At 39.0% G+C, this 27,895-nt stretch overlaps 1 protein-coding gene across 4 annotated transcripts in view; it reads right to left on the bottom strand.

The window, feature by feature from the left end:
• The window catches only part of Klf12 (Kruppel-like factor 12), a 411,890-nt gene that overhangs the window by 247,750 nt on the left and 136,245 nt on the right, over positions 1-27,895 (bottom strand). For all 4 annotated transcript variants that reach the window (XM_005374183.1, XM_013516598.1, XM_013516591.1 and 1 more), the window contains one exon: positions 24,990-25,053. In XM_005374183.1, the coding sequence (XP_005374240.1) occupies positions 24,990-25,022 (33 nt within the window). In that variant the 5' untranslated portion in view covers positions 25,023-25,053. The remainder of the gene's footprint in view (positions 1-24,989; positions 25,054-27,895) is intronic.

Genomic DNA, 27,895 nt, shown 5'->3' with positions numbered 1-27,895 from the left:
ACCCGAATAAATCGTTTGTGTGTTCTAACAAATGTTTTCTTTGGAAAGCATTTCTCAGTGCAGACGTTGTCAGAGCACCCATTTTTAGTGCGTTAAATCAAGGACCGGAGGCAGCATAAGAGTACAGGATGGCTTGTTTTTTTTTTAAACACAATTGCATAAATGGCAAAAAAAAAAAAAGGTTAATATTGACTAAAGGAGGACATCCTTGAAAAACAGGAGAGTTTTTAGTGGTATTCCAAGTTAAATTTTTACAAATCGTGAATGTTACAAAATTATAAATTCTGTAACATTATTTTGTTACTTTTTTGTAACATTTTATGATTATAAATTTTGTAACATTAACTCCAAAAGATGAGAAAGTTATCAGATCTTCACAAGCTGTAAGAGTCCGGGCAATTTTTAAGAGACACAGACACAGATACAGACATATCAATATAGGAAGCTGCAAAAAAAAAATAAAATAAAGATGTTCTCCAGTTATACTCTTTGCTTGTCGGAGACTTTTCATAAGCAGTCAGTCAGAAACACATTAAAAGTTTTTATACTAAGGTTAATCATTTGGGGAAAGAGTCATCATGCAAGCCAAGTACATGGACATCCTTAACAAAATAAACCGTGCGCCCAAACCCTAGACAGAGCTTGTGATTCCTACAAGCTTCTAATGCAGGCATAGTAATATCCTCTAAGAGACTAAGCTACCCACTAATCCCTGTGCTTCAGCAATGATGCGATGCATACATAACTTATGTGGGCTGCAATACACTTTCTAGTTTAGCTCTATCTTTACAACAATGCCTTGTGTGAGAGGAAAAGTTATTAAACTAAAACTATAAAGCTGACTTCTTTGAGACTCCTCCTTAAAAAATGCATGGTAAATACCTGCCCTGAGGCTCAAAAACAGAAAACTCTACCTTAAGAATGGATAGTTTCATTACCAACAGATTTTATGTATAATTTTTGATAGGGATGAAGATACTATGTTCAGGATAATTTGAACTATAAATAAATAGAGGTAATAGAATTTTTAAATGAACTTATCAGATGACACACAGGAGCAAAAAAAGGAAGTTTTTAAAAAATGTTTCTGCTTTATACTATTGGCTGTACAACTAAACTGACCACATCAATCTGATTTTTGCATTACTAAATATTTATTAAATTAAATCAAAAGTACGAACCAAAGGATACAAAATGCTGCTCAGAGAAAGGAATGCCTGATAATGGCTGTCAAAGAAAACCTAACAGGGGCTGGGGATTTAGCTCAGCGGCAAAAGCGCCTGCCTGGCAAGCGCAAGGTCGTGAGTTCGGTTCCCAGTACCAGAGAAAAACCAAAAAAAGAAAACCTAACAATGCTGGAATGCTTTGAGAAAAGACGGGTCAAAAACAATACACCTGAATATAAAATCACAGCAGCCTGTTAGAGATAACCGCTACGTAAGAATTTTAATACTAGTCTAATATTAGTTTTGATTCATCAAAATAAAGAAAAACAGCAAATGAAACTCTTTTACCCTGATACATTTTCACTGTAGATTTAATTTTCACTGCAAAATTATTCACTTTTAATTCCATTATAGAGTGTGAGGTCTTTAAAGCAATCTTCAAAGTTTAAAGTTCTATAATTAATCCAATCAATAAAATTACCAATGTATTTAAATAATAATAATAAATAAACCAGCATAGTGGTTTCCCTGTCGCAGAGAGTCAATCTTAATGCACATTATGAATAACGCATGTCCTCTATGTCATCTAAAGGGTACAAAATATTATACCAATTCCATTTAGGCATAATCATCATAAACTGGATTCAGAGACAGATTTCAGATTTCTTGTAAACTTTATAAATTTCAGTTTATTTTTATCATCTGATAGATCTCAGGTGGAGTTCAGACTAATCACAGCTACTGTGGAGCAACTTCAAACATAAACGAAATGAATGACTGGGCGGTCGATACGAGCTGACACACTCCCGGCTGAATCTCACACTGGGGCGACCCATCACTGCCCTTCTGCACTCTAAAGACTTAATGAATCACCAGGAGCACCGTAAAGATGGTGTACGCTCTGCCCAGGTGAGAAGTGGATTCATATCAGTACCAAAAAAGGATCATCCCCCTGCCACAAGACAAACACAGTGAAGTAAAGCATGTTTCCATGGGGCCCTGGGAAGAATGGTTTCATGCAGCTCTGTACCTGTGTTATAAAATTTAAACTGACAGAAAATCAGCACGTTGAAAAAGAGAATAATTTAAAATGATAGTTACCTGTTTTCATGCTGACAAAGAAAAATCATACACTAGCAATATACAAAAAGGAGAAATGTACTATTCAGTTTTCAGAATATATTTTGCCCTAGAAAATGTGCTAAATGGCTTTGCTATTTAACACTGAAGATGCTCCTAGTGGCTCCAAGCCACCGTAAATACTTCATTACCCTGTAAAGAGGATTTCAGTTCTTTAATAAATATAAATCTATACAACAGTCTCTTCTTGGTAAAGAGAAAAGCCACATGTTACAGTTCATGTCCCCCAAGAGCCTCATGTGTTCGCTGGTGGGGCTTTGAGAAGCTGACTGACGTACAGGAGTTCATACAATCGTGGCCTCTTGTGAGTAGACGGCCTCAGGTGGGAAGAGGCAGGTCACCAGACGCCTGTAATGGGATATTTTCCTTCCGACTCCTCCCTTGATGTCTCAGCGTCCCCATCGCTGTGCCACGGGCTCTCCTCCACCATGCGCCTCTGCCAGGCTGTCCTTCCTTGGAGCCAGCAGACTGTAGACTGAAACTTCTATAGACTGTGAGCCGTAATAACCCTTTCTTCCCTTAAGTTGTAAGTATCGGGTATCTTGTCCCAGCAATGAGGGAAGTAACCAAGACACCACTGTAGGAAATACCCTGCCTCCCACCTTTTTAAGGAAGAGTTTCACACCATTTAGCTGAAAGGTACAGAAACAATTTGCAAAACTCTCCTAAGTTTTATGCTTGAATGCTCCTTTGAAGAGACATGCTTCGCACACAGTCAGGGTAGACAGTGGAGACAATACACGGGCTGACGTGGCAAGCACATAACCCCTCCCAAACTTGCTTAGAATAAATCCCATCTGAGTGCTTACCCCAAATTATAGCAAAACGGAAGAGAAAACAACCAATCCTCAAACTCTAACAACCCAAGGGAAATCAGATAGGGCTACTCCAATATCAAAAGGAAGGAAGGATGAAGCCACCCTGACAAAGTAAGACAAAATGATAGGATAGATTCAAACATAGGACAAGACAAAAAGGAAAGTAAAGGAGGAGAAATTAAAGAAAGACAGAAGAGAGGAAACGGCATGCAGAGGAAAGAAAACACTCGTTCCCAAATCAAACACAATCTAAAATCTGAAACCTTCATGCTGGAGAAGAAGCCCAAAAAAGGAAAAAAGAAAGGAGTATCAGTGGACAGGGGCTCAGAGATAAAATAATAAAACAGAAGTTTAAAAGATTTTGCAGAGGCAATGAAACATACAAAGATGAAAAAGCTGTCAATAAATAACAAGAAAATAAAAAGACATACCTAAAGATGCAATGACATAGCTAAAAACTGAATTACTAAGATAGAAGAAAAGCTTAATTCCAGAGTACAGAGGACAAAGACAAATATAGCTTTTCAATGAAGACTTGAATGAAGAGAAAATTGCTGATAGTGAAGAAAATAAGCCAAAAATTGGATTAGAAATGCTTCAAGTAATAACAGTCTAAACTTTTCCTAATATGAATAACAGACTGAAATAACAGACAGTGTTCCAGGAAAAGGTAACGCAGAATGATCCAAAGAAAGTTATACACTTAAGTCACTGAACTTCAAGACAAAGAAAAAAACGGTAGGTAAATTTAAGAAGCTCTTCACTTCCATGGGAGTGAGGTGGGGATATCAAACTGGCTTCACCCTTTTGACAAACTGGCTTCATCCTTTTATTATGAGAATTTAACGCTAGAAGACAAAGAAGTAAAGACTACAGACTTCTAAGTTCAACCCAAGCATTTCACAATGTGGCGAAATACCCTTTTAATATAAAGACATTCAAACATGCAAAAAGTCAGGGAACACAGAATCCACAGCTTCTATAAAATGAACTATTCAATATAATAAAATCCAATTTTACAAGTCAATAAGACAGCAACTACGGCAAAAGGATGACTTTGCCACTAAATTTCTATAAATTTCTGAGGAAAGGTGTGATCCAATTACTTTATGAAGTCAAGCTGGCCTGAGAAAATAAAAGTAGCAGATTAATATGTTCACACACAAAATATCTCAGGGAATGTAGGGCTGATGTTATTTTTCCTAAAATTATTTGACAGTGAAATCTCATTGACCAAAAGTGCATTAAAAAATGGCCCAGACTGAAAGAAACAGGGATATTCCACTGATTTAAAGACAAGAATATCATCTGCTGAAGAATAATATCTCATAGTGTAGGTTTCCTACCTTTGTGGAGGATGACATAAAAAGTTCTATGCTAGCAGTTTACCAATAAATTTACTAATTTCTTAATAAAACATTTTTAAAAACCCTCCAAACAAGAAGAATTGCATCTATACTGTAACTTTATTATCTTTTTTCTTAAAAACTTAATTCTTCCATTAATGAAACATTTGTGTTCATCTAAAACTCTAAAATTCCCATCAAATACATACTGAATATGTAATACAAAAGTAACTTTGTAACTCCAAAAGCCTTGCTACCCCATTAAGTACGTATATAGAATCTGTGGTTTGGGAGCTCAGTGTTTTGCATAGCTGATCTTCCTGAAGAACCATCACCCAAGTATGAAACCTATTCTTTGCTGTCATTTCTCACTTCCCTCCTATCTTCAACACCACATACACTCATTCAACAACCAGAACTTCATTTCTCTAAATATGCCTTGAGTCCATCCATTTCTTCGGAACTTCAAAGCCAATCCAAGACCCACCTCAAGCACCCACTTCATTAGGTAGTCAACATCGACTGCTGGTCTGGTAATCTTACCTTACTTCCTAACCCAATACTTTGTACATATACTCAGCTCCCTAAAATGTACACTTCATCACGTCAACTTCTTCTGGAAAGTTCTTCAAAAGCTCCTCACTGCTTTACAAGAAACCTCATAGGTTATAAAGCTCTTTATGCATTGGCTCCTCTTCCCTTCAGCAGTTCTGTGGCTCTTCCCACTCTCTTCTCACATTCCTTTTAAACCTTACTATAGATATTTTATTTTCTGTGTACATGTTTCATATTTTTATTGGTAGTATATATGTGCAGTAAGTAGTAATCACATTCACCTTGGGGAATCGATACACAGACCTTTGGTCAGTCCCTCAGCTGAGCCATGACCTGCTTTGTATTCACGTCTTTCTCCACAGTTCCTGACCTTTCTGCGGTACCTTTAAATCTATTCACCTTTCCATGGAAAACCTTCACAGTATCTGAAGGTTTTTCTGCAAATCTAGGTTGAGTGTACAAACTGTGTGCTGTCCCAAACCCACATGCAGAGCATGTGGCTAACAACAGGGCTAGGTTCCAAGGCATGACTGCGCAAACACTGCAGTGCTGTAATAACTCAAACCCAGCTGACCACGAGCCTAGGCTGTCCAGTACACACATGCACTGCTACTTGTTTCTGCTAGGACCATGACGGATAAAACAATCGAAGACTCAATGAAGAACAAGAGAAAACCATGCCATCAAGACGCATGTGAACACCAGACGGATGAGACTGTTGCTGGTGTACATAACATGACATCTGTTTCATGGTGAAACTGTAGAAGTAGGAAAATAGTCTACAGTAATGACGAAATGTACAGTAGGTACATAAGCCAGCAACACAGTCATGTGTTATCATTACCAGCTATCACTGTACGTAATTGTACCTCACTTGACTGGCAACTGCAGGTTGACTTCTATCAGTTTCACTGCAAACATGTGAGTAATGCATTAGGATAGCTACAAAGTCACTGAGGGGTAAGAATTTTCCAGCTCTGTTAAAATCTAATGGGAACACCTTGCGTATATGCAGCCCACTGAAGACTGAAACACTGTATGTGACACATGACCTCATAGCTCTGACCGAAGCTCTTTCCACACTACAAGGGTAAATAGCAGTAGACTCATCTACATTTACTACTAAACTCCGTGCAGGCACACAGTAAGCCCACCACAATCACAGCTGTCAGGAAGAAAAGGCCACTGTTCCTACCGTAAGGTAAGTCATCAAACAAAATTTAAAAGGTTAGGAATTAATAGATAGGGTTTCAACTAAGTACTTTGCGAACAAAAGATTATTTCTATTTTCTCTAAGCAACAAATATTAATGTTATTCTTTTAATATGCTCAGTAAAGTCTAAAAAAATGAGTAAATGCAAGAGGTACCAAATTAACTTAGGGGCATGACCCTCTAGCACTTCAAACTTGATAAACGATAAGCTTAAGGAAACAAATTCTCAAGACAGAAACTGAAGTTTCATTATTTACCCATTTCCTTTCACCTCACCCTCAACATCCAAACTCACCTGTCAATTCTCCCCTAGAAACAGGTAATAAACTTCTATCTATCACCAAGTCAGGTGTCAACACTCCAAGCCAAGCCAATACCATCTCCGATTCAAGTGTAAGAGCTTCAGTTTTCTGTAGCCTTTCAAAACTTATTTCCTCTATGGAAACTCATATCATTTATATCATTTTTATACAACTCTTGTGTACATGGCCCTCCTACTTACAATCTTTAAATTGTAAAGCTCAACAATATTTAGAGTAAAATGGAACAATAACCTCCCAATGGGAAAAGAAAGTAACTGCACTGCTAGAGTATGTATATTCAATTCTGATCCAGGAGGCACATGCATAAAATGCATTATGAAAGAAAAGATCAGTATGCATAGAGTCACTCTTCCAGAACAACTGAAAAATTCTAAGTGAATATACATCTATTTAGAATAATTCAAAATGTGTAAAGCTAAAACACACAAAGTACAAAGAGAAATTGGCAGAGGCAGAGGCAGAGTAAGAATTAAAGATTTCAAACTCTTTCAGTATAAGAAAGCAAAGCACATTTTTTAAATATAAGCTTTATCTAATAAAGAAAACTAAAAAATTATACATATATACACAAACACACACACACATATACACACACATTCTTCTCAAACATATAAGCCAATTACAAAAGTTAGCCTTGAGACAGGCCATACAGTATAAAGACCATAGTATCAAGCAGACCACATGATATAAATATAATACAATAAAGTTAATGGATAACTTAAAAATAGCTCAGAATACATATGAAAATTAAAACTTTTAAATATTTCAGAGAAAAAATTGTAATGGTACAGAAAATACTTCAGGTTAAACAACACAGAAAATACATGGAAAACCATGGCATTCCATCAAGTTATTTAGTACCTCTCCACAAACTTATTCTGAAATTCATATGAAAAGGCAAGAGTCCAGGAAAGGCCAACACAATAATGAAGTAGAATGATGTTGACCAATACTACTTGACTTCAAAATGTGCAAGACAGCTATGGTAATCACCACTGTTTGGTACTGGAAAAAGAATGAACAGACCAATGGAAGAGAACAGAAAGCCCAGAAATCGACCCATACAATATAGCTCACTAATCTTTGACAAAGGAATAAAGCTAATGATGCAACGGCAGTCTTTTCAACAAACAGTGTTTGGACAACCACAAGTCTAAAGAACAAGAACAGTAACAGAGGAATCTAGACACAGACCTTCTGCCCTTCACAAAACATCTCAAAATAGATCACAGCCCAAATGGAAAATGGAAAATTATAAAAGTCCCAAAATATACCATGGGAAAAAAAATCTACTGTAGGTGACCCTGGATTGGCGATGCTGTTTTACATGCAACACTAAAGACATAATCCATGAAAAAAGTTGCTAAGCTGGAGTTCATTAAAATTAAAATGTTTTGCTCGGCAAAAGCCCTTATCGAGAGGAGGAAAAAAGACAAGCCACAGAATGGGAGAAAAATTTGCAAAGGACATATCTGACTAAAGAACTTTTCAAACTCAGGAACATAAACATCTTGATTTAAAAATACACCTCCTACACAGAAACTTCACCAAAAATAAGGTATACAGATAGCAAATAAACATGTGGTAAGAATGATACCAAACTCCACACCCTATGTCACCAGGACTGAATGTAGTGTCCCCTCCAAAACTCATTTTGAAGCTTAATCTCATGTCATATATAGTGTTCATATAGTCTTCTGATGAAAACATAAAGCCTAAAACACTTCACAAATGTGTTTCTGTAGTTTCCTTGGTTTATCATTTTTTATGTGTTCCTATTTAAGCCTTTTGAATTTTTGTATGTTGTATGAATTAAATTTTTTTCTAAATGGATAGCTGTTATTATTTAATGAACCAGAAGTGAGTTAGAGCCTCTGTTTCTCTAGGTCTCACACTGGGTACAGTCTCTATTATTAAACCAAGAAACAAGCTCACCTCTGGAGTGAAGAATTTGGCCCAGGTCCTGCTCTGTTTTTCACCTCACTTCTGGTAAAATTTTAAAATCCAACTTTAAACATTTGACTTATTTATCAGGTTTTGTGTTTTTCCACTCAGTAGCCCGTTTCTACAAAATCTGTGTAAGCGTGAATTTTGAGGGACACAGATAAGCACACAGTCACACGAAATAACAAGCAAAGGCACAGTTCATCTACAAGTGAAGGCAAAAATCAAGAGGGCTTAACTCAAGACTTTTAGCTTCCAGAAATGGCAGTGAAGTACTAAAATATTTTGGCTGATAAATTCAAAAAGTAAATGGATAAAATACAACTTACCAAAACTGACTCAAGAAGAAACTGAGAGCCTACATATCTTATAGAATGTGAAAATTTACCCACAAAGAAAACGCTAGTCCCTAATAGTTTGACAAGTTCTACCCAATATTTAAGGACTAAAGTTATTCTCCTTATTCACATTCTAAGAACACAAAATTAGAACTTGTAATACTGACAATAAAAAACCAGACAGAATATCATGAGAAATAAAATTTAGAAGCCAACTTCACTTTTGAAAATAGATACAAACATCCTATATAAACTATTACTAAACAGACTTCAGTAGGATCTATTGTCATGATCAAGTTGGGTTAAAAAAAAAAAGCACTAAACATAGAAATTTTTAAATTCAACAAAATTAGCTATTGAAGCAATATTCTCAAAGTAAAACTGAATTCTACTGTCTTAGAAAAAGACTTTCTTCCCATACACTTTCTTTAACCTAAATTACTTACCCACATTTTTAAGAACCCATAATGCAAAACAGAAAAAGGAATGAAAGTTAATCCTATAGACAATGAAACACAATCAATAAATATATTAACCATCAATAACAAGAACATACAATTAAAGTTAGAGAGAGATGATATTTATTAATACACACTGGATTAATAAAGCTTTAAATGTTAGAGACATCAAGAGTTATTAAGAATGTGAACAAATGGCACTACTGAACTATGGTGAACCGTTACAACCCTATGGCTAAAAAACTGGGCATTATACTATCTTGCCAAGTTGAAAATGTACATATTCAACAATCTAGAAATCCTACTCCTGAATAAATATAGTAAATACCTATACACAGATATATATAGCTACAGGTATAGATATAAATATAAATATATGTATCTATAGATCTATAGATATATAAATATATAGATATGTAGATATATATAGTGCACTAGGACACATTTAAATGACCATTCATAGCAGCAATGTACAAAACTGCAAAAAGCTTGAAAACAAAGTGTACACTGTTGGAAAATGACCAAATAAAATATCATACAATCACATAATATCCTATTTATTTGTGAATAAACTCACCTATACACATCAAGGAAAATACAGATTGAAACCAAAAACTTGTGAAAAGATTAACAATATAGTACTGTTATTAAATGCCCCAAGACAAGCAAATAGATAAACACTACATAATTTTGAATTTATAATTACATATGATGGAAAATAGCATGAAAAACAAAGCAAATGTAATACAGAATTCATGTTAATGGTCTGTCTGTGACTAAAAAGGGTTTGAAAATACTAGAAGCAATCTATTTCTTAAATTGGTGGGTTTTTTTTTCATTATACTGCCTTACAACTTACATACTTGTTACATTCTTTTGTAGCTATCAAATAACTTACTGAAGGCATTTTTCCCTGCTTTCTCAATTAGAATGATTTATTCTTTTTATTGGTTAAATAAAATTTTCAGAAACACTTATTTTGAAAAACTGATTTCCTTGGCCAGGATGAAGACTATATTCACAATATAACCAATTATTTTATTTTTAAGGCAAGAATAGAAACCTAATTTACAATACCATTACAATACAGAAAGAACACATGAAAAAGTGAATGGAGGGAAACATTCAGAACACTCTACTTAAAAAACTAAACGAAGGGTGTTTTTGTTGTTGTTCCATGAGCACTTAAGGTAAATGTATGCTCAGGCAAAGAGAACTGTAAAAGAACACATCACCCCTTACAAAAATAAATAAAAATTTAAACTATAGAAGTAAAAATGTATATCAGAAAATGATTTACTTCCTAAAAAGTGTGCTGTTGCTCGATGTCTGATATAAAATTATCGAGCTAGACACATGCTGCTAATGATCATAAGAGCGTTCAGTATAGGAAGCATTTTCTTAATGCTTGTTATTATATTGAACCATAGCCCAGGCAGTAAATACAGAGCATTTTACACCAAGACAGCCTAGCTGTGTAAGGAAGGTCACTATTTAGGAAAATTCCTTTCTTGCCGTTTTCCACATATGTGACTCTGTAAACTAGATATTTTTGTTCAACTCCCAGATTCTGGAAAAGTCAATTTTAATTAAAGAAAATTTCCAGCATTTCAGGTTTTGTGTGACTACTTTATTTTTTAGGATATTATTTATCTTTCTCTTCTGCCACACATGATCGTATTCTTTTTACCTTTTTCAAGGAAGAAAGAAAAAGTTACAGACTCATTCTCATTTTTATTCTGTTTCTCATACCCCGTGTGCCCATTTGAGTCCCAGGTGCCCAGGCTTAAGTAACGCTCCTGCCTCAGCGTCCTAAATAGCTGAAACTGCAAGCGTGTGTCACAGCCATCAGCTTTTCCTCATATACCGCCACCCTTATCCAGTTCTTTATTCAAACACATTAAAAAGATACACATCGGGTACCCTAACACTTGAAACAAATTCAGAAACAGGTAGGAGTTAAACTCATATGCTCAAATGGGATTCTTAAATCGGTAAATTGCAAGTAACCAAGTTCCTGCCACACTTTTCTTCCTTTCTTTCTACCAAACCCACCAATCCATAATAGGATATACAACCTCAAGCAAGTAGCTTCATTTTTATTGACCTTTTTCCTCCTATTTATATCAGCCAGTTCAAGGAGATAATTTTTAAAGTGTATAGAACCCTGCTCCACATTTCTAAGACATATGTTTGAAATTTTCAGCACTGCTTGAGAAGAAAATCTAGAAAAATGCTGTTCTTCTGCCAACAATAGCATCATCTCCTTCACATGCAGACCTCCATCAGCAATTACTTAATAAGACTGCGCCCCCATAAAAAGGACAATTAGCTAGCCCATTGCTCACAATTAATTTCCTTCTCACCTTGTCCACATAATTCAATGTATAAGGAGCAATTATTATTACCAGGGTTTTCTTCTGGGGCTTCTTATCTGTTGCACACACTGTGATAGGGTAGCGTTGGGATGTACCTTCTCATTCAAAAGCATCAGAGACATTTGTACTATAACTAAAATCTTGCATTCTTACAACACATACTACCTTTTCCAGAACAGTAAGTCAGCAGTTCCGTTATGATTGTTCAAAAGAAGAGAAGAGGAAAGAGTCAATTCTCACTTCGTTGCAGTGCAGAAATCCCTAAGCCTCTTGTCTGTGCCTCTCTTTGACATTTTACACTGCAGTTCGCCAGGAGCGGGCTCTGGACCTGTCAAAAATCTTGCCAGTCTCCTTTTGAGTGTCTGATATTTCAATTGTCTTCAAACACTTGTGGGAAGAACTGAGAGGTAAGATGGAGCTGCAGTTGTTACCAGCTAGACAAGTACTTAAGATGCCTTTAAGTGCTACTGTACAGCACAGAGAAATTATAAACACAAATCTATCATTCCATTCCTTAAAAATAAACTTTGCTTACCACCTCTCTACCTGTAATCACTCAACCTCCTCCCCTCCTATACAGATATTTTCACAAGTACCACCTCCATCATAAATTTCTCTGCTGGGGTCTTTCACTCTAAAAGGTACTTTTAGAAATGATGAACAAATACATGTTACAAAACAGCGATTAAATATTTCAGTTTTCTTAGAACTGGTGTGCAACCTGAAGCAAGTCCCTCAGTATTTCAGGGACTGATAAAGGTTGTCACAGATGAAAATAACAAATCTGGCCAGAAGGCAAATCCTTACAGTCTTAGAATGACTATATTGTGGAGAAGAAAGAAATTTATAAACAAATATATGACCAAGTCTACAGCCAACATTTTCCATCTTTCAGAGAAATAATCAAGTAATATTAAACTTCATGAGCCATATTTATCACTTAGAAGAAATGAATCCATAACAGGAATAACCAAGTGAAGTATCTTGATTCCTGGCTTACCAGTGCTTTAGGACTGAATTTTATACTCAATTCAGTTTAAATGTAATTTAGTAATTAAAAAATAAAATTAACAACTCAGAAAAACCTAGCAAGCATGCAGCCACAAAAACTACATTGATCCATCCCCTCCCCCACCGCCAGCACACACACACACACACACACACACACACACACACACACTCTCTCTCTCTCTCTCTCTCTCTTTCTCTCTTTCTCTCTCTCTCTCACATACATTGTTGAAAGAATAAATGTAAATATAAACTGGTATATTCTAATATTGGACTGATCTTTCAACAATTTGTTAGTTCTTATTTCTTCCTGATTAGAATGCAACTTCTGAACTGATTCTAATGAATTAGACCCAGATCTTCTCTGTAGTTAGTTATGGGGTCCTGGGATTTCCAAATTATTTTCAAAAGCCCTTCATTTTAACCGCCCAAATCCTGACTCAGGACAGCTCCTTCTCCGTCTCTGCGCCATGGTCACTCACCTCACCAAGTGTTCCTATTATCTTTGTTCCAGAAAGTCCCGCTGTACAGGATTTCCTAGTCTTGTACCACAGCTCATCCCAGAATCCCAGGAAACCTTACCAAGACAGGAGTGACATGTGAGATCAAAAGCCACTTGCCACTCCAGTCTCGCAGAGATGCCGTCCTATACCAACAAGCTCCCTGATGCCAGCATGCTCCCACTTCAGAAGTGCTGTTTGGTGTGGCCCTCGGCTCTGTAACAACTTCTCTGTTCCTTTCTCTCCATTGTTTGTGCCTGCTGGTCCAAGACTAGATCTGAACTCTACCCTGCCTCCACGTTAGAAGTTCCCCAGTATCTATGTCCTCCTAGTTACATCCTGTCACCCCTGCCTCAATCCTACTGCTGATCCTGATAGTCATTGCACTCCTGACTACAAACTGATGATATCATTGATGTTCGTATTTCTACTTTAAACTTTTACTACCCAAATAAGCCCTCCACCACATCCAGATGATTCACGTATTTCTACCATGTACAACATCAACCTGCCTTTTCTTGTGTTATGTGTTACAGCCTTTCCTATGCTCTTAGCTGCAGCTCCACCAGCCCCATATCTGTGGATGAGCTGCAGTGACCTACAGTCAAGATGCAAACGCCAGGGAGCACATGACACACAGCAGTAATTTAGTCAGGTCCCACACAAGGAGAAAAGAAGAGACCACAAATTATCTTGCAGGTTCTCAAGGGACGAGCTGAGTTCATAAATAGTGAACCCAGGCAGATGGCATTCCAAGGCACAGGCCTCCTTCCCATGGGGACATCCACTTATGTGGAAGCAGGTCATCCTCACCGCAAGGCTGTGTCCCAGGGGCAGGCTTTCAGATCCTCAGATAGCAAAGGGAAGATAAAGAGAAAAGGGCAAGAATCAAACTAGGTCTGCCATCACCTCTAATCCTCAGGCAGGGAGAAGGCTGGCAGGGGACAGGGGCAGCAAGCAAGAAGGGAGATACGAGAAAACATGGGACTCGGGCAGATCTGAACAGTCTCTACTTGGCTGAGCTCCGAAGTTTGATCTGCACACTTCTCTTCCATGCGTAGTTCCACAGCTCTAGCATCTCAAGAGACAGTCTGGTGGGATGCAGAAGGCAGAAGCAAGGCGGCAGCCATGTGCATTTCACAGCAGGAAGGCTAATGCAGGGCTCTGGGCAAGGGAGCAGCTCAGGCTGTGGTCAGCAGTGTGTGCTTGCTCTACTAGCTGCACAGGGAAGCAGAAGGCCCACAGCTCCTCTACACCCACAGCATCTTCCTCGTCAGCCTATCTGATTCTTAGGCTGGGGTGGTTTCCTCAGTGACAGGTTCCAGCTTTTCCCACAACCACGGAAATGCAAAGATCAAAGAGTAAGCAGTAAGAAACTCACGTGGACCTCAGCATATCCTGAGTGCCTACTCTGTCCTTGCTCCCACACTTCACGCTCATCCCTGCTGACTTCAGTCTGCCCCCGAATATACAGAGGCAATACATGCCTCCCGAGTGCCCACCATGACTGCAGGACAAAGTCTTAAACCACATTCCACAGTCCACGTCACTGCCATGGTCCTGTTTCCTCAAACTCTCATATGAAGAATTTGGTGTAAGAACTAGTTCCAGAAAAACAATCTTAAGCATTCCTACAGTTTGAAGTTGTACCGGGGCTGCCACTATTTTCCAGAAATCTTCATTACCATACTTTCACTCACATGGGCTCTTCCAGAATATTGGAACTCCCCACCAAATGGTAGCATTTTCCCATTCCCTTGAATTAAGGGTCAGGTCTCTGCAGATGCTGATGAATAAGGTCTAGAGAAACAGAGTGACATGGCCTCCAAGGGAGATAAGGCCTAATGTTTTCTCCCTTCTGCTGCCCCTGGAGCACAGCTTTCTACTGAAAGGAAACTCAGGCCACATGAAAGTGTTCTAGCCAACAGACCCAAGTGAGACAGAAGCAAACAGCCAGCACCAAGCGGCAAACACATCAATGAGTCTTCACAGAATTCCTGCCATCGACCTTTGAGCCACCTCTGCAGCCACTCAGCACAGCAAAGAAAAGCTGTCTCCACCGAGCCCTGCCAAACAGCAGTTTCAAGGGCAAAACAGGCATTGCATTTAAGCTACTGCATGAGAGATGGTTTGATCTGCAGCATTAAATGATGAAACAGTGATTGTCACACCGTCCTAGATTCCAGCTCTGGCAGTTAGGCCACTGCCAAGCTCCTAGAACCCTGTCATTCAGTGTGGATCACGGTGCCAGCCGGGAGGACTGTTCGCAGCAGCAGAGTGCTGTGCAAATGCCAATGGCTCTCACTATGTACGACCTAGAGGAGGCTTTCAACAAGCCCTGGGCACCACATCCCTGCACCGTCCTTGTAACTACCGTCCTCTTACTATGTACTGTCTGGCCATGGGCACTTTTCTGGAAGTTTGCTTCTTAATCCTTCAGCTTATTGTTATCCAGCGGTCTTAATTTTTCTCCTAGAGGTCAGCAACCAGCACTGCACTGTGAAGCTCTGAATGGCCAGTGTTCCCGCTCACAGTCCGTGCCCCCGAGACACACTCATTCACTGCTGTGTGGGGATGCGCAAAGTGAAAAAAGCTATACAGAATTCTGCCTTATTTTCACAAGCAATTTTTAAAAAATCCCTACTGCCAAAAATTCTTTAAATCTGAAGGATCTCCCCGATCTTCCGCACAGCCTGGCCCCCGACCCTGTTATCTCTAATAGACAGCTGCCTGCTGGAGTTAACCAAAGTTTACTTCCAATGCCTGAGCAACCGCTGCAAGATGTACGAGTGTCTCCATATGCATGCTCCCTGTATCGCCACAGAAATCTTTAACCCAACGGTCAATCCTGCTTTTGAAAAGAAGAATTTTCGTACTGTCACGTCTGCTCCAAATCACAGCGTGAAGATGCCTGCTAAACCAAAGAGTCTAGTGAATTCTAAAAACTTTTGTTCTAGCTTTGAAGGCCCATGGGACACAGGTATCACCATGTGAAATTGTGATAAGCAATCTATGATGTGGAGATTAAGATTTTACATGACGCCACTGCAAATACCTTTAAATCTCATAAAACAAGAACCCAGATACTTTTATAATGTGACATTTTAATACTCAGCACTTGCTTCATTTAGCCAACAGAGTAAAAAATGTGAATGCATTTTTTTTTTCCTCCAGAACCTCATGAGAAAAGAATCATCTTCTGGTTGATGTGAATCAGTGTAAATCTATGAGTCTTAATGGAAATGATAACACAAAAATTCTCTCAAAACTTGCAACCGCATGTGCAAGGCACCTGCAACCTCAGTCTTGGGTGTCCCTTACAGCCTGTGTTGGCAGAGGAATGGTCCCCATGGATGTCCATGCCCGATTCCCTCAAACCTCTGAGCGCTGGTGACAAAAAAAAGGTTGCTAATAATCTGGCCTCAAAGTAATGGATGGTCCCGGAGAATCTGGTGAGCCCAAGGTCACCACAAAGGTCTCACTCACAGAAGACAGAGGCAGAGACAGACTGGAGTGGCGGCAGGTTGAGAAAGATAGCAGCGCTGCTGCCTTTGAAAACAGAGGACAAGGACCAAGGCGGGGAAGGCCTTGCAAGCCAGACTGTGCCCTGGGTGGAGCTTCCAGGCAGGAAATGCAGCTCTGACATCTTCATCTTAGCCACATGTGACCACGTTGGACTTCTAACTTCATAACCCTAAGATGATACATTTTTGTTCTTTTAAAAGCCACTATTTATGGTGATTTTCCAGAACATTAAAAACAAAATTTAAATGCTGCACGAAAGTAAATTCACTTCCACATTAACTTGCTTGTTCAAAAAATGTACAGGGTAGCCGGGCACAATAGCAAACATTTATAATGCCAGTGCTGAGGTAGGCTGAAACAGGAAGGTTTCAAGTTCAAGGCAATTTAGGAAGGCTGTCTTTAAAAAGCATATTAAAGATTAATAATCAATTCACGCTTAAACTGGAATGTTGGCAAGCCTTACATACATTAGCCTGTAAGATACACTGTAGAACTGAATTATATGTAATATAAAGAACTATATTTATTGAGCCAACAATTATTCATGTTTTTATTAAATAAATTCTCCTTAGAGAACTGTAAAAAATCAATCTGCTGCTAAGATCAACTTGTGAAAAAAAATCTTTTAAAAAAAATGTACACACATTGATCACCTGAAACTAACCAAATACAATACTTTAACAAATGCTTTTTAATAGCTAATTATTTTTGCTCTAATACTATAACGTTCTCATTAAATCAAAATTATTTAATTAAAATGGTTACATGTAAAAGATGTTCATAGTTTTATAATCACTCAAAATGTTCTGGCAAAGTATACAGGCTACATTGGACAAGTACTCTACGTAGAATGACAAAGTCTACCTGAGGAACCACTATAATCACGTGGCAAGGAAGCAAAAATGTATAAGCAAGGAAGAAAGACCGAGTAAGGAGGGAAGAGAAAGGGAAAGAGTCCTCTGGACACATAAAATGACAGATTCTGCCTGAGCTGTTTAACACCATCACCAAACAGCACATTTCTCTTGAACCCCGAGACATAATTCTGCAGAGCACTTTTATGCCCAGAGTCAGGAGAACAGTTCTGTGTCTGCTAATAATTTTCTAACTGAAAGTTCGTGACCTTCCTTGATTCTCTCATCTCTTCCGGTCAGCATCATATTGTCACTCAAGCCCAAGCTTAAACGACACACTCATATGTTTCAAGACCCTGTTAAACACATTAAAGCACTAATTACATCAGACTGTAGTAATTTTTTTTTTCCTGCCCTGGAGATGAAGACGACTTGAAAGTAGGGTCTAAATAGAATTTGTCTTTGTAGCTCAGGGTCTACCAGGCAAGGAATGCTGAGTGTACTGTCGCTGAGTTTGATCACAGTACAGGACAGAAACTGTCAGCATTCCATGAGTGACCCCGTGACTTGTGTGCTATCACAGCACAGCTACTGTCTCCAAAAACTTTATTTTCTACAAGAGAAAGCCAGATGCATCTACTCCTCAGAAATGCAGTGTTACAACTATGATGGCCCTAGTCAGACCCTAAAATCAGAACTGGATATGCAAGTCAGACAAGCAGTACTACCTTGCCCTGCAGCATACACTTTAGAGCGAAGAAAATACACAAACACTGCTCATGCAGCCAATTCTCCTAAAGCCTAGCCGACTACACTCTAAACACAAGCAACATGACTTAACTTTCAATTTTTTCAAATAGCTACTTCAGTGAGGACTAATAACTACCAGGCAATATGCCTCTTTGAATTTTTTTTCCCCCTCAGATTGCACCTTGCTGTGTTGCCCTGGCCAGTCTCAAGCTCCTCCGGTCAAGTGATTTTCCTGCCTCGGTCTCTTGAGTAGCAGGGACTACAGCAGCCTGTCTGGCAAATATCCTCCTCATTTAACCTACACAGCAATCTTTAGGACTAGGCATTACTATTAGCCTCCCCAATAACAAACATGCTAACCGACATAGAGGAGCAAAACTACACCTGGGCACAGTGAGAGCGACACCGCAGCGAAGGTCACTGCTCTGTTCATAATCACGACACTGCAGCGAGTTCGACACTCTTCACGCTCCCCCAAGTGCCTTTAAAATCCACTGAAAAGTTGTGAAGCAAACTCAGAAGGGAGGAAAGTGCAAAATTCCATTTTTAGTGAAGGTAAAGTAGAAAAGTCACAAACTCAAACTGCTCATCAAAGTGTTCTGTCAAATTCAGTGACATGAGTGCTGCCCCAGGAGATGACACACACCTCCTCAGACACAGAGCAAACACGGACTTTTCTTTAAGTACAAATCGCAGCAATGAAAGGCCTCGCCAGTGACCCTCTGATTAGAACAGACATCTGGCATAATCAAGTGAGCCGCGATCAATAGCTCAGAAGGCAAGGAACATGGTGCTAAACAGCGACACAGCACGTTACAGCGCTGAGCTCCTCGTCAAGGAGGCCCACAGAAGTGAGCGGGAAGGAGACAGGAGCTCTCGTCTTAAGAGACTTCTCCGCACAGCAGACACAGAGTGAGACTTGGGAGATGGCATCTTATTTAAAAAATACTAGAGATAACAAACCTCAACCAAAGATCTGGACGTATGGAGCTCATGCGCCAGCCCGCAGTGCCCCTGCTCACACTGTACTCTGGTGAATACTGGCTCAATGTAAAGGTGGGTATGGGAGCGGCCACGGAGGGACAGGCTGTCTGAGAAAGCAGCGAATACCAAAAGCAGGCGAGAAATGTGAGCAAAAGGCCATCGAAGAACAGACCTCACAGGAGGAATTACCCAAGCACACAGACTAAGAAATTAGACAAATACTTCTCTGAAAACTTAAATAAAATAGTTGAAGGAAGAAGTCAAGTGTGAAGAAGTACAGCATTTCAAGAATAAAAGAGAAGATGGCTAGAAGAAATGAAAATAAGCTGGCAAAGCTACAAAATACAGAGACGAAAAGCCACTTTAGAGACAAAAATATAAAGAACGTGAGTGAAAATGCAGTAAAAAAGGGACTTTCAGTGGCAAACAACATTAAGTGAAATAAAGATGAAGAAAATCAAAGAAAACCATTATACATATTTTCATGGTAAAGAAGAGAATGAAACAAAAAAGCAGACTTTATAATTCTGAAAGCTTTGGACATAAAAACGAACTCTGCTTCTGAGTTCACAGGCAAGATTCAACAACAATATAAAAAAGATGTGGGATGACAACACTGAGACACACTCCAAACTACTGAATTTTTAGGTTAATAAAAAACAGTTCTTGGACATCACGGACATAAAAGCAAAACAAGAACGGAAGGAAAGATCAGTCTGCTTCAGCCTTCAGTGACACCAAGTGCCAGATGACAGTGAAGCTATTTTTGGATTCTTCTCAGTATCGTATTAATACTAAACAGCTTGATAATAAGAATCAAAAACTACATGTTAATGAGAAAATGTTTCGTTGTAAAGAGTAGTAAGACAAGATGGGAAGAAAGAGAATTAGGAATGTCATCAATTATCCCATCTTTCATATCAAAAACTTACAAGATGTTATTTAAAAGCAAATTTAAGCCAAGCAGAGTGGCACATGCCTGTAGTAATCTCAGCACAAAAGAGGCTGAGCAGGAGGGTCATCAGCTGGAGGCCAGCCTGGGCTACATATTGAGTTCCAGGCTGCCTAGACTACACAAAGCACCTAACTCAAAGAACCATCTCCCCCTCGAAATCAAATTCAGTCAGCATTCCAACAACTCCAGCAACTCAGGAGGCTGAGTTAAGAGGAACCAAAGTTCAAAGCCAGCCTGAGTAACTTAGTGAGACACTATCTCAAAATAAAAAAGAGCTGGCGATAGACCATTTGCCTAATATGACAGTGGCCTTTGCTTCAGTCCTGAGCACTAAGGGAAAACGGTTCCCCTGCTTCTTAGCCCTCAGTATCATCAATGTGGTAAAAGGACATTAACTTGAAATCATTTAAATCCCATTTCTATTTCTTCCATTATATAAATATGAAGTATAACTACAGTCCTCTTTTGTGGAAAACCAAAGTACAAATAAGATTCCACTTTAATAAAACCATGTCTACCTACCTGTATTTACATACAGGGGGAAAATTCAAATGGCACTCTCCAAACGTTAACAGGAGGTACAAAGAGGGGAGGTGGTAAGTTCTGCATGCTGTAATGTTTTTAAAATGAGCACTGCACTGTTTCCAATATTCTACTTCAATAATAATATAATCTTCCCCAAATCCCTATGTATCATTTTGGTGTCATTTCCCGGAGAAGACAAATGAGCTCCCCAAGCTGAAGTGACCCTAAGTAAGATATGTTGATTCATCCTTTCATGTACTTACTACTTGGTATCATTATCAGATCTATGGATCTGCCTCAGTGAAAGGAAGAACAGGAAGAACGTCTGATTTATAGATTAGATAGATACAGATATAGATACAGATATACAGAGGATGGATGCAACATGAAGAAAGAAATTCCAAGGAGCAGCTGACATAATACTTAGGTAAGCAACCCAGTCTTACAGACAGCATCGTACACCACTGGCACTGCAGACTGCCTGGTCTTCAGGGTGACTCTGATTGTGCAAATGTTTACTTTGTGATGTGCAATCATATACTGTCAGGAATCTGACTCATGATGTGAAAGCAGCAGTATCAGCACCATTCACGCATTTAGAACTCTACAGCCCTACATCTTTTTCGCAAATATCTCCCATTTTCTTCTGCCTGCAAAAGAACTCTTGACAGCTGGTTGGATGAATACCATCAGTTCCACTTTTCAGATGTTACAACTGAAATACAGAAAAGAGAAACCATGGGCCCAGGATCCTGTGTTCACTGCCTAGGCAGCTGCTCCACACACACTTGGAGCAGCATGTTTCATTCCCATGAACTGTGGCAATCTTGGTTCTAAGTGCAAGGCATATGCCTGTAATCCCAGCACTCTGGGAGGCTCAGACAGGCAGATCGCAAGTTCAAGACTAGCCTGGGCAACTCAGCAAGACCCCATCTCAGAGTGAAGTATTTTTTAAAAAGGGGGTTGGGGTGTGGCTCAGAGCAAAGGCCCTGGTTCAATTCCCAACCTCCCCCCACCTCCCACTGCCCCCACCAAAAAAAAAAAAAAAAAAATACCCATGATGAGCAAGCCTTAGACTTTAAGGAAAAGAAATCTAAAGTACTCACAGGGAACACACCCATCACTCTGAAACAAACCCTTTTTGTATGGAATGAATGCACTCACAGAGGCTTGCTGCTGCCCTCTAGGTTTCCAAATGCAGAAAGTAAAAATCACCCCAGTGCTAATAATGACGATTTAGGCAGCTGTTCATCAGATGCAGTCACACAGCGAAAGTTTTCACGTGAACTCAGATAAGCACGTCTAAGGTAAATACATGTGTAAGTTCTGAACATGTGCTCTAAGTCAGCTGCTGAGAAGCACTAGGTAAACATGCAAAATGACTGGAAAATCACGGAAGCAAAGAGCCACATCCACAAAAAGGCACAACACTGACCAGGGAAAGAACTGCTGAAATACATTACAGAGACTATACGCCAGGTTTTACACTGATGTTTCTGAGTACGAAATAATGAAAGGCTGGGTCTTTTCAGAATGTCCTGAATGTTTTCTATCAGCATATGATAAACAGGTAAGTTCACCTGTGATGAAACTGAGGGACACACTTAATGCTAATGCATTTTTTTAAGTGAAAGGGCAGATGAAGACCACTCCTAGAAGGAAGTAAGAGTCTGCGACTCAAAAGAAATTTTAGAAATCCCGAGTTGGCCATTTACATTTTAGAACCTAAGCAAAGACGTACAACAGGATATTCTATGGCTCCCGGCAAGATTTTATCAAGAGTGGCAAGCTGGAAAGGTACAAAACTGTTCAGGAGCCATACTCAAGACCTTTCTCAATTACGCAGTCTGTGGGAACAGCACTTCCACATGTGATATTTTTAAAACTTCACCTTAATACTGATCTTGTCAATACATTTAAAATGCAGAAAGTATAAATTTCAAACTATGCTATTTTCTCCCTGAATCAGACTTTGCAAAAACTAACAGCAGCAGATTCAAGCAGACTTACAAATAAGCATCAATGTATTTTCTGTTCTCAGGGATCTAAAAGTAAAAATGTGAAAAAAATATGAGAAGACAAAAAGAAAAATGTCAAGAGACAAACCCATTAAATGAAATACTCACTGTTCCCTTCCCCATAAGGACTTTGGAACCCATGAATAATGATCTATGAAGTATGAACATTTAAGATGAATCACATATAAAGCTGTCAATTGTGACACTCTCAGTTCATCCTCTAAGTAGGAAAATGATGATTGTCTCTGCCATCATTTTCAGTTGTTATTCAAAAATTAGTTACAAAGCAATGACACTGCCAAAATTTATAAATTTATAAAGCTAGCACCAATCCATTCAATGCAAATTTAATGACAACTGAATGAAAATAAAGTAATACTACATCAACATCATATGTAAGGAGAGAGTTAAAGACAGTTTGCATGGTAATAAGGAATAGTTTCATGTTTACATACAACAAGAAAATTTAAATTTACTACTTCTGCCTCACTAGTCTTAAGGAGTATATAATTTCTAACTTTAATGAATGAGTGGAATTATCACAGATGTGCTAGAGCTATCTCATCTCCAGGTTATAAACGCCACTTGATAAATGTTAAGGACTCTCTCAAGCCGGCTGGTAAACTTCTGAAGCGAACCAGTATAGCGCCACAGGAATCAATAAGCACAGCGACAAATCAGTCCCGTTCCCATCCTCTTCCCCACAGAGAACCAGTTTATTAGTACATCGCTGTTCCCTACACAAAAAAGGACACTACACAAGTAGCTCTCACAAAGTAAATGAAACCACACAGCCAATACTGAGGCCATGGGAAAGAACACTTTCTATATCCTCTGTTACGGCTTGGACCCAGATGTCCTCCCAAAGCCTCATGTAGGCATTGGTGGGGCTTCTCAGAGGTGGCTGAATCAAGGGTGTGTGACACTGAGATGTAGGATGTGATGCTTGGACTGATTCCTGGCGAGATGTTAGCATTAAGGCTGCTCTAAGGGTGGGTAGCCCGGATAAAATATAAGGGACAGAGAAACAGGGTTGCTTACGGCTTGCTGCTTTGCTTCTTCATTACTTTGCAATGCCCCTCTCCCACGCCACCCTGCATTAGAGCCAGCCAGCTATGGACTGAAACCTCTGTGAACTGTGAACCAAATAAACCTTTCCTCTTTTAACGTTGAGTGTCAGGTATTTTGTCTTAGCAATGAGAAAAGTAAGACATCCCCATCACTTTCCCTTACGCCACCTCTGACGCAACACTGCCCCTCTGAACACTTCTCATATACAAATACTAGAAAGGAAAAATTTTAGCAGTGAGGATGGAAGAAGTCAATTTTAAGTGGAAGATATAACCTGCAAGAATCATTTGCAAGAAGCTGTGAAAGCAGGCTGGCAGAAAATGGTACGGCACACCATACACCTATTTGAAAGTAGCCACAGTAACCAGGGAAGGGAAATACGACATCGTATGTATCGTGCAGCCCTGTGAAGCATTACGAGGCGCATTCCTTTGACCCCGATCTGTTCAGTGTAAAGCCATTTAAAAAATAGAGATAGTTTAATATACTGTAATTTCTTTAGTATTACCTGTGATTTTTATATTACTGCCAGTATGAAGTGGAAGAAAAACTCAAATAACCACCACAAGTAAGCAATGCCCAGCATTTGATTGCTCTAAAGTCCACAGGGCTTCCCCTGTGCTACTTCACACTGTGTTTGCGAGAAGCCACAGGAAAGCCTTTCATGGAGATCCCACTTCTCCACAGAAAGCTGACTGCAGGGCCAAAGAGGACAGCATTTGACAGAAATTGGACACCACACAGTGCTGGCTCCAGATTATGCTTTTAGGAATGGATGGACCTTAAACAAAATCTGGCTATTTTTGGTCCTACTGATCATCTGTTATCAAGTGGTATTACATCTTTTAAGCCACGTAAAGGTTAATTCTTCAAATCCTGGTTGAAGTTCTGGAAAAAAATGACAGTTACAGTTGCACAAAAACAGATGGCTTCCTTATAAAAGTCTTTATATTTAAGGGCTTAAAAGAAAAATCTCATTTTACAGATAAATGTATGGGTACAGGAGTAACCTCTATTTCATACTCAGTCAGACAAGGAAACGCTCTACTGACTGCCTAAAAACACTGCTCAATTTAGTTTTGCAATTGTTCAATGCAATTATATAGCTTGACTAACCAACCTTTATCGTTTTCCTCTTCATACGGATACTCATTCACCCCTTTGTTAATAGAGTCACATTGATCCTGCAAGAGAAGCAGAGCAAAAGATATAATGAGCGTAAGTTCTCCATGCTGATAATAAATCCTCCACTGGGGAACACCCACATCTCAGTCCTACAGTTATTTAAGTTCTTGAGGAATGAAATGACATGATAAAAAAAATAGTTGAGGAGTGTCTTTTGCTTGTTTTTTATTTGCTCTTTCTTTGGGTTTTGTTTTGTTATTTGGAGACAGGATCTTAATATGTAGTTCAGGCTGGCCTTTAACTCACTATGTAGCCCAGGCGGAACTCAAACTCAGGACAATCCTCCTGCCTCAGCGTCCCAAGGAGTGCTGGAATCACAAATGAACACACCACACCCAGCTACCTATTTGCCATGTAATCACAAAATGGAGAAGTGAGAGAACAGAGGAACCAGGCCAGCTATGATACCATGACAACATCTTGAACACAAGATGATAAAGTCCTAGACAAAGATGAGTGGGAATCAAAGCACTTGAGGGGCGCAACAGAGAAAGCTGAGTGAAAAGGGTAAAATTTGGCTTCTGCATGAATTTCCTGTACCAAAGAGAACACACAAATATTCAAAGTGGAGTATAACTCCATTGTTCTTAGCTATTAAGAAATTTTAAAGAAACTATGTTTTACTGAGGAACATTTTTCTCTTTGCGACTGATACAAATGTCTCAAATAATTAAAACAAATTTCCATGACTCAGTGTTGGCTAATAGTAAAATAACTCTTTGGAAAATGCATAAAGTTCCCGTTACTTCTTAAAAGTTAAATAAATAAAAATTAAAGTAAGTGTTTATGTGATTTATAAAAGTTCCCACATCTCCAGGATCAGTTGGATTTCACCAAATATAATTTACTATTACTGGTTTGGAAAATTCTGATTACAATAAACCATTTGCTCCATGTGGATACACAGTATCTTAAGAGTCTTTCTATTTATTTGCTCAGCATTATGTAACTTGCTTCAGAATTTCCATTTCATGAGGCAAATTTTCTTTGGCATTCAGTTGAGCCAGCTTATTAGGCACAGACGCCTTTTTCTTTTTGGTATGGAATTACACTTAAGAGGGGCCACACCCATTGCGTGCCAACACCCGTAATGGGAGCAACTGGGCTGGCTTCCTATGCATGCAGACCCATACGTATGGACAGAACAAGAACACACTCATAAAGCCCCCAGTGAAATGTAGCAGAGATCACATTATCCAACGGTTTGGCCTGTGACATGATTTGGCCCTTAATTTTATTTGAATTTTAAGTATTTCTCTCACTCTTCTCAAAACATACCCCCTAAGATGTATGACCGTTTTTACTACTACTAATACTACTACTAGAAATGCTACTAAAAAAAAACCCAATGTAACATTTATATATTAAGAGAACAGACAAGAATTATTCTCTTAATACTCAAAATGTAATTGTTTTATACGTGAAACCACAATAGAGTTATCTTCGGAAATTTTTAAAAAGTCATCTAACTTACTGTTCTCACCAAGCACATCTTGTCTTTTCTAGCCTTCAAAATATATCTAACCCAATTGGATCCTACATCTTAGAACACGGTACAGTGTACTTAAAACTGGCTTCAATCTTATATTCTGCCTCATTACACTTCAAAATGTAGTCCTCTGAGTGTTTTTCATATGTTAACATGCAGTGAGCCTTCCATATCTTCCAGCTGCCCCTCCACGGGATTCAACAACTGTGGATCAAAAATATTCAAAGAAAAAAACTGCATCTATAGTGAACACATACAGACTTTTTCTTGTCGTTTTCCACTAAACAATGCAGTATAATCTTACTTGCACAGCATTTATATAGTATAAGAAACTTAGAGGTGGTTTAAAGCACATACAAAGATGTGCATAGGTCCTCTGTGAATACAATCCACATACTATCGAAGATTCAGCATTCCTGATTGTGGTATCCACAGGTGCTATGGTTTATGTCTGAATGTGCCCCCAAGCCTCATGCAGTCATGGGGCAGGCTTTTAGAGTTTATGACTGATCCATGATCCAATGCTGGGATTATGGGTATAAGTGCTACACCCACTCTGGGGCAAACAGTTTGCATATGTAAAAGACAGAAAGGGTTGCTTGCTGCCACTCTTCCCTTTTGCTCTTGCTGCTTTTGCTGTCTTTTGTAGCCATGAACAGTTGCCCTCTGCCATGTGCCACTCTGCCTTGGAGCCAGCCGAGTATGGACTGAAACCTCCACAGGCTATAAGCTAAAAACCTTTCCTTCCTTAATTTTGGGTGTCAGGAATTTTGTCTCAGCAATGAGAGAAAAGTAACCAAAATAATAGGCATTCCTGTACCCAACCCTCTGCAGACACAAAGGGACAAGAGCACCATGAGTATTTTCTCTTTATTGTAAAAGTATCAATGCTACATCCAAAATTTCAATATTCCATTGCAGCAACACATCATTAGCTACTACCTCACTTTTGTCTAATAATTTATGAGTTTTACTACCAATAAGATAAACATTCATCCACATGAATCCTCTGCTAATCTGGATGACATCTGTGCAACCAGAAGAGACAACTCCTCCAGACAGACACAGAGAGCTCTACTCAGGAGGGGAAAGGAGAGCCTAGTGCTGCATAGGTTTCAGCCACCACTCACTCCTCCACATCACCTCCATCAACTCCACTGTGCTCAGCTGTACCAATGCACTGTCCCATCCTACAGGAGAAGGAAGAGCACTACCACAGGGCCATTCTCCTCTCTACGTCCCGATACACAGCAGAGGCGCTGTGGTAGCAAATTTTAACAGACCCGGTAAATGTGATGAAGGAATGAAGTTAATAATGGGAAACAAGAAAAATCAAATAAAGAAAATTCCCT

This window comes from Chinchilla lanigera, unplaced genomic scaffold (genome assembly GCF_000276665.1).
Source record: "Chinchilla lanigera isolate Chin_1 unplaced genomic scaffold, ChiLan1.0 scaffold00003, whole genome shotgun sequence".
NCBI lineage: Eukaryota > Metazoa > Chordata > Mammalia > Rodentia > Chinchillidae > Chinchilla > Chinchilla lanigera.
Note: the sequence above shows the minus strand (reverse complement) of the source record. Positions and strands in the feature narration are given on the sequence as shown.